Genomic DNA, 12,587 nt, shown 5'->3' on the forward strand with positions numbered 1-12,587 from the left:
ACCTCTAACTCAATCTGGTATCAAGTCCTATTCAGTAATTTAAACAGTCTCTTTAGATAGCATAATCACTTCAAATAAATCCATAGCCTCTCAGATTTGCTCCCCACCCCACCCACCCTCACTCTTTGCCAAGATGGTGTCTGGCTGTGTAAGTCAAGGGATGCTAATAGGACCACATGAGTGAGAGGGCAGAGGGAGCTTGGACCCACTTGCAGAAGTCCTTGCATTGTTGTGGTCTCCACAGCAATGTCCTGCTCCCAGGCTCTTGGGAGGAGGATGAATTCTCACGTGGTGAGCTCATGATCTGTCCTCTCGTCTTGATCAAAGCCCACTGACCCTCCCTGGCTGGCTCAGTGCCCCACCTCACCATGCCCAGTGCTCAGCACTGTGCTCCAGCACAGGCCAGGCTGTGGTTTCACTCTGTTCTTGAGTCCATGAAGCTCACCTGTAGCCCCCTGCCCTCCTCCTCCTCCTCTAGCTCCCAGCCAGGTTGGTAGTCACTTCTGAGTTTTCTTCAAAGCGACACAGTGATGTCTGGATCAATTTCAAGGAATTGGGGATCCAAGGGAAGTGGGAGCACTCTCTGAGATCTCTCTTGGCCCAACCACTTCTGCCCTGCTGTGGCTGCCCCAGGTTGGTTGAGATGTGGAACCCTTCTGTCAGTATCCTCCTGGAGAACCCTTCACTGCTTAGCACACATTTCATCCTTGGCACATATTTTATCCCATCACTGCACCCCATCACTTTCCCCCATTGCTGTACCCCTTTAGGACCTATGTCTAAGAGGGGGAGTCAGGGCACTTTGCATAACACACGCTTTCCCTACCTCTGTTCCCTTCTCCTTTCCAAAATCCACTGTACAGAAGGGCCGGATTTTCCTGTTTGTCCTATTTTGGGTATCTTCTCCACCATATACCTTCCCTTCGTTGTAATGATTGCTAGAGGTAAGGGAATGGTTTTGTGGTATAGAAATGCAAGATATATTGGCTTGCTCTTCCCAAAACACTATCCTTATTGCACTAGGTAGATACAATTTTCTTTAATAACAGATTTTTTAAAATGTCCATTTAAAGAAAAGAAATCAAGTAAACTGATAGTGAATTTGGTAGTGGGAATGGTACAAATTGTGAAGACAGAAGGTCTAGGGCTGAGCTTTGTGAGGCCACAGGGCACATGTAAGAAACTGTGATGAACGTGTACCTGGAAGAGTCCAAGGTGTACTCCAAGGAGGAAGAGAGTCATGGCTACGATTTATTAGAGAATAAGAGAAGTTGGAAAAGCAAAGCACTAAGAAGTTCAGGAGAAACAGGGGAAGGTTCTTGGAAGAGGTGGCAGTCAAATTGGATTTTAAAGAAGAAGCTGGAGAAGAAAGTCATCCACACTGGGGGTGGTGGTGTTGGTAACAAGATAGTTTGTGTGAAGTGTTTTAAAACAGTTGAGTGAGCAGTGGTGTAGAGAATTGGTAATATTTCTGTTCAGATGAAGGGACAGATTTGAAGGCCAGGGAGAAACTTTTTGGTGGCAACTATGAAGGGCCAGAGGGGAAATAATATAATCTAAGAGGCCTCAAGGTTGCCAAGGAGGCTGTAGACCAAATGGCCATTGAAGACTCTTGTTGGCAGGGCCAGCCGGGCTGCCAGTCTGAGCTGGCAGTGTTTGTGCCTTCAGAGTCACTCGCTTGTCCCAGCAGCAACCTTCTTCCTCTTCTCAGAAACTTCTCAGCTTCTCCAGCCTGCACTGTGTCCCATAGGCAGGTCTGGAAACCTCATTCATCCTTGGGTCTCTGGAACTTGTAATCCTAAAATGTCTTGCCTGGTCTGGAATGTCTTTTCTATTTCCCCCATCCCGGAAGTCCAAAGCCTATCACATTATCTTTCCCCAGCTCAAGAGTTAATCATCAGCTTCCTATGTAAATGAGAACAGGAAAGTCTTGCTTGGTCAGTTCCTTTGAGAATATTGTTCTGATGCTGTTCTTCAGTAACTCGGCTGCCTCTGCCTGCTTATTCAGCATTTACTGGTTAACGAGAAGCTCTTTCTGGCTCCCGAACGAAGTTCTCTGAGGCGAGCAGCAGCCGTCGATGTTCACGGAGTTCAGGCAGGCAGCCAAATGAGTGGGAATTGGGTGCACCCAGGCCAGATCCTATTTTGGGCTATCTGGGTCCTTGCAGCCCCCACCAAGGGTGAGATATCCAATGGGAGAGGAGGGCTCTCAGAAGATGGGGTGGGTGAGGATTTTCCACTGGTAGAAATAAGGTTATTTTTTAGAGGTCTCTGAGGGTCCGTGGAGAGCTATGTAGTACTTTGATGGCATCAATGTTCTGGTGTTGCCAAGAACCTAGGACCAGAGCTCCTTTCTTGGGGTGGGTAGCACAAAAAGACCCTGGTTCTTCCCTTGGGATGCTCACACGCTGCAAGGGGTTTAGAGGGGCTCTATCCTGAGCACTGGGGAGGTGTGAGGAGCAGAGCCTGTGCTTCCGCACTCCTGGCTGCAGCGACAGGACTTTCAGTAATGAAATGACATTAGAAACAGTGCTAAGACACCTGGGTCTTGCTAAGTAAGTAGCTGGGCAGTTTCCTTCCCAAGCCTCCATGTTCTGTGTGGTGACTGAGACTCCTGCATGCCCAGTCTCCCAAAGTGCCATGCTGCTGGAAGTGGATGGGTTGATTTCAGGAAGCATCTGCTGGAGAATTTTACATTTTCATCCATGAATATTCATGTGTATTCAAAAGCATATACCTAACTCACCAACCACAATTCCATAAATGTCATTACTTGGAATTCTTCCAGGTAAAATTTTAAAAGGAATTTATTGAAATTAAATTTTAAGAAAAAAATAAAAACCCAGTAATCATGCAGGTGCTGCACAGATGTGCCGGCAGTGGTGCCGGAGGGTGTGGAGTGACAGAAGTGTAGGAACTCCTGGGAAGATGAGTTTGTGGCATCCCAGGATCTACAGTGTTTGGTGTGTGTCAATCCTGTAGAAAGAAAGAGCTCTCAGCAGAAGGGAGATGGGTTCCTGAGTGAATGGGGGAGATTTGGTGGCTAGGTGCTGCTGGGCTCCTAGGAGAAACTAAGTCAGTGGTCTCATGGGGGTGACTTCCACAGCAATGTTGGAAGAAGCTGTGGACCTGGATTCATGAAGAGGGAACCTGGATACCGTCAGCTGCACAGCCTCTGAGTGAAGGAAGCATGTCCCCACTGGAGACCTCCAGGCTGGGTGGGCCATGACCCTGCCTGTCCCCAGCCTGCTCCTGATTCCTCCATGTGTTCCCCCAGGGCCTTCTGCTGAAGGGCCACAGAGGAACACCAGGCTGGGATGGATTCAGGGCAAGCAAGTCACCATGCTGGGAAGCCCTGTGCCTGTGAACGTGTTCCTTGGAGTCCCCTTTGCTGCTCCCCCGCTGGGACCCCTGCGAATTACAAACCCACAGCCTGCATCACCCTGGGATAACTTGCGAGAAGCCACCTCCTACCCTAATTTGTAAGACCAGGTTTGGGCCCACGGGTGGCTTGTGACTCTGGGAGTGGCAGGAATGCAGGTCATGCAGCATAGTGAGAAAGAAGAGGGATTGGCGTGGATGAGGGAGGAGGGAAAGAGAGGGCTTGAGACTCAGGCCAGTGGTTCGATAATCCCCTGACTCCTAAACCGACTGATGGCCAGAATGCTGGAAGCATCTTTAAAAATATGTCGATTCTCCAAGCTCCCTTCTGAACTTTCTGAATCAGAATATCTCAAGCTGAGCCCAGGAAACTATTATCTGAACTCTCTCTGGAGACTCTGATCACCAACCAGGTTTTCTGAAAGTGCTGAGATGGGCTTACTGAGTCCTTTGGTCAGAAGGGACTGTCTAGGTATCTTCTTGTGACCTCTCACCCAAGCCTGACCTCTATGGTTAGACTGGGTGGGGCTTTATTGAGAAGAACCACACTAGAAGGGTGTCAGCTCCAGCTGCCAAAACTGTGCCTGATGCAATACCTGACCCATGGTGAACTGCATAAATACCCATGGAAAGAACATGTGGATGTGTCTCTGTGACACAGGGATTCTGGGAGGTAAGGACCTCCTGGTCACTGCAGATTTTCAAGCTAGGGTAAGTAACCAGTTGCCAGGTTAATTGTGGAGTGGTGAGGTGAGACTTACTGGGTGGGCAGTGAGACTTGAAAATCCCCCTAGAATCTTCCAACTCTTTAGATTCTGTCAAGCTCTCAGGTTGGGCCACATGGGTTCCTAGCAGAAGAAATTTTGGTGCCAGGATATTCCCTAAGCCACAGAAGATGACCCCATGTGGTCCAAGGACTGAGGACATCAAGCTGAAACTCATTTGTTGTGTGCATTCATTCATTCACCCAACTAATATTCATTGAGAACCAACTTGATAACTGGCTCCCCATTAGGCCAACTGGCTCTCCATTAGGCCAACTGGCTCTCCATTAGGACTGGGGACACGGCAGGGGATGAGTCACAGCTATCCTCAGGGAGCATGCAAAGGGGTGATGGTGGCAGGAATGTAAGCAGTAATTGACAGTTAAAATATAAGATGGGAAGGGCAACCATTAGAGTGTCAGGGAAGGGTGCTGAGGGGAAACAAAGACCCACCTGGCCCAGCTTTGATGGGAGGTCAGAGATGGCTTTTCTGAAAGCACTGAGGCCTGATCAACAACATACAAAAGGGGCAAGGAGGCAGGAACACCTGTCAGGAGAAGACGTGCAGTGATATTGCACACTATTCTGTTATGAAAACAACTAGCATTGATTGTGCACACAGTATGGTAGAAGCATTCACATTACAGCCTCTCTTAATCTTACGGTGTATCATGCTCTGTGCTGGTGCTCTGAGGTAGAGAGGTGACTAAAGCAGAGTCGTAGGCTTTCAGGTGCTCACAGCTGAGCTGGGGATAATAATAATGTACACGCACAAGCTTAGGACAAGTTCTGGGAAACAACACAAAGTAGGTGGGTGTTTCCAAAGAAGAGATATGGTAGAACTGGAGAAATCTCAGAAGGCCTCTGTGAGGAGGTGGCAAGTTGGAGTGAATCTGAAACAAAGGGAAGAATGTGAGCACGCAGATATGGGGAGACAGCAGCCCAGGCAGAGGGCCCAACTTGAGCAAAGCCTGGGTGCGGGAGTCTATCCCGGTTGGTTCCAGGTACAGAGGCCTGGAAATGTTCCTTTGCTCTTCTGGGGACAGAAGAGGGAGCCGCAGGGGCAAAGCCCTTGTTATTCGACTGTGTCCTGCCCTCTACGGTTTGGGGAATTGTTGAGCCAGCTTGGTTTGTTATGTGTATCTATATTATGGTGGTGGTATAGGAGGGTGGTGTAAGCATGGGAGGGTGGTGGGGGGTAATGGTGCAATTATTCTACACCATATGCTTTCCTAGCCAGGAACCAGATCAAAGAGAAGTATAATTTGCTTGCTTGTTTGTTTTGGAAACCACGGGGGTTTGGGCATGATTGGACTTTGTACCAGTAGCTGCCTCTTCTGCTCAGGCAGAGGAGACAACCAGGCCTCCCTGCTCTCAGAAGAACTGGCCCTTTCCAGGCAAGTTTGCTGACAACTTTTTCTGAGGGTTTTCTCCTCTCCTTCTCCAAGGTGCCTCCAGAACTCAGAGTGGCTGCGCTTAGATCAACACATGCTCAAGGTGCATTACCCCAATATCGGCGTGTCAGAAGACTGCCTTACCTGAACATCTATGCGCCTGCCCACACCGATGCAGGCTCCAAGCTCCAGCAAAACCACTGCTCAAAAAAATAAAAGGAAAATTTTTTTCAGATGAACAATGGAGAAAATTTGTAATTACATACTTGTGCTACCAAAAATATAAAAGGAAATTCTTTATGGAGAAGGTATACGATACAGGAAGAAAACTTGGATATTCATCAAAGAAGTGAAGCTCTATATAGAACTTAAAAATAAAGGTAATGTAAGCTATTTTTCCTCTTATTTAATTACTGTTTGAAACAAAAATAGCACCAATGAGCTGTGGATTTTGATCATATGTAAGAATAAAATATACAATAAAAATAATAGGAAAGATGAGAGATAGGTATTTGAAGTACACTTTCGTAAGATTCTTACACTTTGTGTAATTGGTCTTATCTGAAGGTATAAGGTGATTAACCAAATATGTATATTGTATGCCCAGGAAAACCAATCAATAATTTTAAAGAGATAGGAATAATAACACAATAGTGGAGATAACATGAAATCATAAATACTCGCTACACAAACAAGCAGAGAGAAGAACAAAGACACAGGAACAAATGAAAAAGTACCCCTGAAATGACAGATTTTAGTCCAATCGTATCAATAATTATATTAAACAAAAATGATGTAAACACACCAATTAAAAATGATTTTCAGATTGGATTAAAGAAAACACAAAACCCAACCTAATGCTGTGTCTCCTGGTGGATTTTGACTCCTGGTGGATTTTAAGTCTCAGCCTTCCCTTGTCCCCTCTTGCTGACACCTGGAAAGCTGATAAGAAAGCCTGGGTGCTTCCTCCTTTGTTGCTGAAGGAAAATTCAAAGCTTACCATGAGAAAGCTGACCACAGACCCAGTGCAGAATCCTCATACCATACCTGGTGGTCCTGTCTGAGACGGCGTCCCAGAGCTCCTTGAGCCTCAGCAGTGGGAAGAAACAGCATATTTTTTCCTTCTGGTCCAGAGAGAGGGGGAGACGCTGCAGAGCAGGGGTCGGTAAGCTGCAGCCCAGAGGCCTCACCTGTCAGACCGTGGGATCCTTGGGTCAGGACCAAGGTCAAACTCATTTTGGGGCTCCCCAAGAAGTGCTGGGCAATGCGACCTGGTGGATGGACTGAGAGCTGCCCAGCAGATGGATCTGTACCCAGGGAAGTGCACATTGGCCTTTGTTCAACAGTCCATGGTACCCTTGAACTCTATAATAATAGCAGTAATAGGCCAGGCGCAGTGGTTCACATCTGTAATCCCACACTTTGGGAGGCCGAGGTGGGTGGATCACCTGAGGTCAGGAGTTCGAGACCAACCTGGCCAACATGCTGAAACCCCATGTCTACTAAAAATACAAAAATCAGCCAGGTGTGGTGACGGGTGCCTGTAATCCCAGCTAGTCGGGAGGCTGAGGCAGTAGAATCACTTGAACTGGGGAGGTGGAGGTGGCAGTGAGCCAAGATTGCGCCACTGCACTCCAGCCTGGGCAACAAGAGCAAAACTCCATCACGAAAAGAAAGAAAGAAAGAAAGAAAGAAAGAAAGAAAGAAAGAAAGAAAGAAAGAAAGAAAGAAAGAAAGAAAGAAAGAAGGAAGGAAGGAAGGAAGGAAGGAAGGAAGGAAGGAAGGAAGGAAGGAAGGAAGGAAGGAAGGAAGGAAGGAAGGAAGGAAGGAAGGAAGGAAGGAAGGAAGGAAGGAAGGAAGGAAGGAAGGAAGGAAAGAAGGAAAGAAAGAGAGAAGAATAGCAGTAATAGACGTAAGTAAAAGTTAGTAAGTAAAACTCACTGCATAGTTATTATGTGTTTGATGATAAAATACTCTCCATTGTAACTCAGAGAGTCTTCACAGAAACCCTACGAGCAAACACTTGGCATCAACCACGTGAACGTCACCATGAGGCCCAAGAAAACTGGCTGGAAAGTGACAGACAGGACCTGCTGTGGAATTTGCTGGGCAAACAAACACACAAAAACAATACAGGATGCTCACTCTAACAATTTGGAAGAATTTCAGGACAACAGGAGCACAGCATTAAAGCCACATACAGCCCTCCTGACAGTAGGGCCCTGTGACTGCACAGGTCTCAGACCCAGGAAACCAGCCGGCCCTGGTCACAATGCCAGAATATGAAGCTGCGCAGCCTGGATCTAGAGCCTGAGTCTTTAGGTGCCAAGCAGTACTGCCTTCTCACCCACAGCAGTGTTTGAAATCCCTGTCTGGGCCCTTCCTGGTTTCTAATTGCAGGGTCCTTATTCTGGCCAAGGGCGCCCATTTGTCAGCAAGTCTCTGGTGCCCCCTTGTGGGCAGTGTCAGATAGCCACCCTGCTTCCAGGGCAGAGTCAGAACCACAACCTCAGGCCCAGGCTCCCAGCAATGTCCCCAGATAGTGGTGCGGACGCCTTGGCTGACACATCCAGGGACAGCATCAAGCCTGGTCTCTTGGCTCTTTCAGTCTCTACAGTCGTCATCACGCATGGGCTGTTTGGGTGGGAGTTTCCAAATCTTATTCCTCTTCCAAACGGAGATTAAAAATGCCTTCTGGCTCAGGGTCCTCCCCAGCCTCTAACACAAATCTGATCCAGTACCTGGCATGTCAGAAGTGTTCAGCAAACTCCATCTACCTAGCATTTTTCTACAACGGGTCCATCTCTTTCCTCTTCCCTGGACCAGTCTAAAATTCACGAACTTAAAAACCCAACTGTTTTTCCTCTCCACGCTCCGCCAACCTCAATACTTCACCTCTGACACCATGTGTGGGCTTTTCCCACACACCAATTCTCCAGTGCACGCCCACTGAATATCCTCTAATGCAGTCCCATCTGACACCATCTGCTTGGAGACAGCGCCAGATCCCACAGCTTAAGGGGTCAGTCCCACAAGAGTGCCCCCATGTCAGAGACCAGTCGCAAGTCTCAGGTTGTAACTGTGAAGCAGGTTCACCACAGGCCTGTTATCAGCCTGTCTGGATCCGGTGTGACACAACACCCCGACATCCAACAAATCTATGAAGCTGTTTTTACTTGTAGCAAGAAGGCATTCAATCCCAGTTTGAGGGAGTTGGGAAACTCCCACCCAAACGCATAGGCAGCAATGGACAACAGAAGGCTGCCTGGGGCAGATGGAATCTTAGTTGCGCATGCCCTGCTTGTACTGCAGCTGCAGGGCTGTGAAGGCAGCCCACCCAGGGTTTCATACTTTGGGGGACCCATAACATGCTGGGCTAGAGTGTTGAAGAACATCTTGTTCCCGGGGAGGGACTGGAACAGAGCCGGGGCTGTGATGGCCAGTTCCTCCATGTCCCCCCATGGCAGGACGTTGCATCCTAGCACATTCTACATTTATTCTTGAGTACTGCAAGTGAGAAAAGAGGGATGCCTATCCTGCACTAACCTGCGCTTCTGAGGAACTGGCTACCAGCTGAGGGTTCCCATGATCATCGCCCTAAGTTTTTGTCTGTATCATATAACTTCTGCATGAAGAATTTCCTTTTATATTTTTAGTAGCACAAGTATGTAATTATAAATTCTCTCTATTATTCATCTGAAAATATTTTTCCCTGTATTTTTTGAGAAGTGCTTTTGCTGGATGTAGAATTCTGAAAGATTTTTTTCCTTTGAATACTTTAAACATGTCACTCCATTATTTTTTGGCTTGCACAGTTTCCAATGAGAAGTCTGCTCTAATCCCTTTTTTTGTATGCAATGTCGTTTTCCTCTGGCTGCCTTCAATATTTTCTCAGTGTGTGTCTGAATGTGTATGTTGTTGTTGCTGTCGTTGTTGGTGGTGGTGTTGTTGTTGAATCCCGCTTGGGGATTTCCAAGCTCTTGGACTGTGCCTTGATGTTTTTCATTAGTTTTGGAAAATTCTCAGCCATTATTTCTTCAAATATTTTCTTCTGTTTGATCTGTCTTCTCTTTCTGGGATTCCAGTTATGCATATGTTGGACCATTAGATATTGTCTCTCAGTTCTTTGATTCCCTGGTTTTTTTTTTTTTTTTTTTCACTGACTTTTCTCGTTTTAAGTTGGGTAATTTTTATTGACCTGTCTTCAGCTGCACTCATTCATTCCTTAGCTGCGTCAGATCTACTGATGAATCCATTAGAGGCATTTCTAATTTCTGTTACTACTTTATTTTTTATTTCTAACATTTCCATTTGCTTCTTTCTCATAGTTTCTACCTCTCTGGTGAAACTATCCATCTGTTCATGGAACTATTCCACATAGTTGTTTTAAAATCCCAGTCTGTTAGTCTGACACCTAGGTTATCTCTGAATCTGGTTCTGTTGATTGTTTTGTTTGTCTGTCTCTCTCTCTCTCTCTCTCACTCTAAGAGATGCTATTTCACCATAATACCATGGCTAGAGTGCAGATGGTTGTTCATAGGTGCAATTACAGTGCACTACAGCCTTGAACTCACAGGTTCAAGCAATCCTCCTGCATCAGCCTCCTAAGTAGCTGGGACTACAGGCACGCACCACTGTGCCCAACTGCTTTGTCTCTTGTTAATACGTTTTGCTTCCTTTATAAGGTTTGTGATTTTGAATTCAATACTTGACATCATGGGTAAGTGAACTGAAACTGAAGTAAGTAGTATCCATGACAGGAAATGGACATATCTTTTCTGCTGCTGCTACACTGATTTTGTGTGTACGTGTGTGTGTGTGTGTGTGTGTGTGTGTGTATTTCGAGTGTGGTGATCAGGGAATAGTTTTGTTGTTGCTATGGCTATCTTAAATGCACCATCTGCTTCAAATGCTTCCAGTGCTACCTTGTGCTGGTTCTAGTGCACTTGTGTAAGGGCTGGTTTTCTGAAGGATTTTCCTAATGTCTTGTTCCACTCTCAGGTTTAGGCCCTTTCTGTTCACCTGCTTTTACCAGAGGGTTGCTCTGCATGCTTTGCTCTCTCCCCCAGCAGTACATTTCTGTTACCTGGGACTTGCTAACTCCATGGTAGCAGCCAGGAATGCCTTCTCTTGTCATGATCCAGCCTCAACCTTGGGTAGGACCTTCGTTTCTTGCTGTTGGAGATGGAGCGTTTCAGAGAGATTGACTATCCCCAGCAGTAAAAGACCAATAACCTGGGCCCAAGATGACTCCCTGTCCCTCTCCCAGGGCTACAGAGTTTTACAAGATTTCTTATCTTCAAACTCAGTGTGTGTCTACGAGTACCTTGAGGAGGACAAGATTTGTTGGCCATTCTGCAATGGTTGAAGGATTTTGTTCCTTAGGAGTGAAGGGTGTGAGCATGGCTCATGCCTGCATTCCTGAAGGCAGATTTTCTCCAGTCTTACTATCTACCCTAATCTTTCTCTTGGGCCCTGATAGATACCCATGGAGTAGAGTCTGTGATGGGAGTCAACCTCCTCATGGGTCCATGGTTCCCAGAGATTTTATACTCTCACAGTGACCACACTTGGCCTTCAGCACTGACTAAAATTCACAGAGTATATCCACTCATGATGGTCACCCCGTCTCCTGCCTGCAGGTGAGAAGTAAGCCAGTGTTCACATCCCACCACTCCCCCCGGTGCTTGCCTTCCCTTCCATTTCAAGGGAACCATGTGCCTTGCAACTTCAGCTGTTTGGTGCAGGAAAAGTTATGATTTTGAGGACAGTCCAGCTTCCTCTTGCTGATACGGCAGCAATGACATGCTTTAGAGCTTTCTACGTACTAACAGACTCCAGAAATCACCCATGGGATTCTGAAAGACACAGTATTATGATGGCCCTCTGGAGACTTACTCCAAGGTGGTCACTGTCCACACCAGAAGTGGTCCAGGCTACAGAAGGAGTTTAGACCAGTTGTTGGAAGACACAGCCTCACGGGGGGTTTTGAGAGGCTAGTGTACATACTCAGAAAGGTGTTTTAGGCCCTTGCAAGGGTCAGTAAATGCCATGCAACAGTACCACAGGATCACCTCAGCATGTCTCCCTGTTCCCTGGTCCAGGCACATGCTCAGCCTGGGCCACTTCCATTTCCACAGGCAGCTCCAAACAGAGGGTCTGGATGCTACACTCTGGCCATCCCAACTCCTATTGTTGGAAATTGTTGAGGGCCCAGAAACATGCAACAGGCCCAGAGTTCCCCTGAGCACCATCCATGGCCCAGTCCTCTGGGCTCTGCTCATCCTGAGGCCTGGTCATCCCCAGCAGAGCCACCTTCCTCTCACATTGCCTATTTCAGCATTATTCTGTCTCTGAGGACAATTGATTAATCTCCAGTATAAGACACAAGCACTAATTGGGCCTTCAAAAGATCCTTTATTCCCAAAGCTGAGGTCACAAATACAAAACTTCCTCCTTCATGGCCTCTGTTCCCTGCCCCCCACCACCAGACAATTCCCCAGCCACGGTAAGATGTCTTCTGAACCTGCAATCCCTTTCACAAAAGACCCCAGTCTTTGCTCTTCCAGGCCCCCAAGGCTGGCTGGATCTTCCATTCACAGCTCAATGTGTTCTGTCTGGGGTGGCGTCTCCACTGCCTTCTTGGCAAAGAGTTTGGTCCAGAAAGCCACTTCCTTGTCCTTCAGCTTCTGGGCCGCCTGGGTGTTGGCACCAATCTGCAGGTACCCTTCCTCCTGGTTGTACTCTGGCCAGCGAGGCAACCCTTCCCCATTGGGGTTTCTGGAAACAGAATCAAATAGAATTGCCCCACAGCTGCTGTGTGTTCCCAACAATCTTCTGAGATGTGCGAGGATGCCCAAGTTATCTCTGTCAAGAGGCTTGTATACCTCCCGAGATGGGGAGCTGACTATCTCCGGGAGTGGCCTCTCCATTTGTAGAGAGCTCTCATTGTCAGAATGCTATGGTCACAGGGTCAGGAGATTGATCACTAGAACCTTAGAAGCTGCCCCTTCCCAATAGGCATGCCCTGCCCCGCCCACCCCCGCCC

At 47.3% G+C, this 12,587-nt stretch overlaps 2 protein-coding genes across 5 annotated transcripts in view; one reads left to right on the forward strand and one right to left on the reverse strand.

The window, feature by feature from the left end:
- Nucleotides 1–1,114: 1,114 nt before the first annotated feature.
- On the forward strand, nt 1,115–5,709 carry LOC115895279 (carboxylesterase 5A-like). The gene is made up of 4 exons (XM_030925421.1): nt 1,115–1,156; nt 2,009–2,180; nt 3,278–3,482; nt 5,594–5,709. Exons 1-4 carry the CDS (start codon nt 1,115–1,117, stop codon nt 5,685–5,687), a joined length of 513 nt encoding a protein of 170 aa, XP_030781281.1. The 3' UTR covers nt 5,688–5,709.
- A 6,227-nt stretch (nt 5,710–11,936) lies between these two features.
- The window catches only part of LOC104665604 (liver carboxylesterase 1), a 35,592-nt gene continuing 34,941 nt past the window's right edge, over nt 11,937–12,587 (reverse strand). For all 4 annotated transcript variants that reach the window (XM_030924980.1, XM_030924978.1, XM_030924979.1 and 1 more), the window contains exon 14: nt 11,937–12,319. In XM_030924980.1, coding sequence (XP_030780840.1) covers nt 12,136–12,319 — 184 coding nt within the window. In that variant the 3' untranslated portion in view covers nt 11,937–12,135. The remainder of the gene's footprint in view (nt 12,320–12,587) is intronic.

Source organism: Rhinopithecus roxellana, chromosome 20 (genome assembly GCF_007565055.1).
Source record: "Rhinopithecus roxellana isolate Shanxi Qingling chromosome 20, ASM756505v1, whole genome shotgun sequence".
Classification (NCBI taxonomy): domain Eukaryota; kingdom Metazoa; phylum Chordata; class Mammalia; order Primates; family Cercopithecidae; genus Rhinopithecus; species Rhinopithecus roxellana.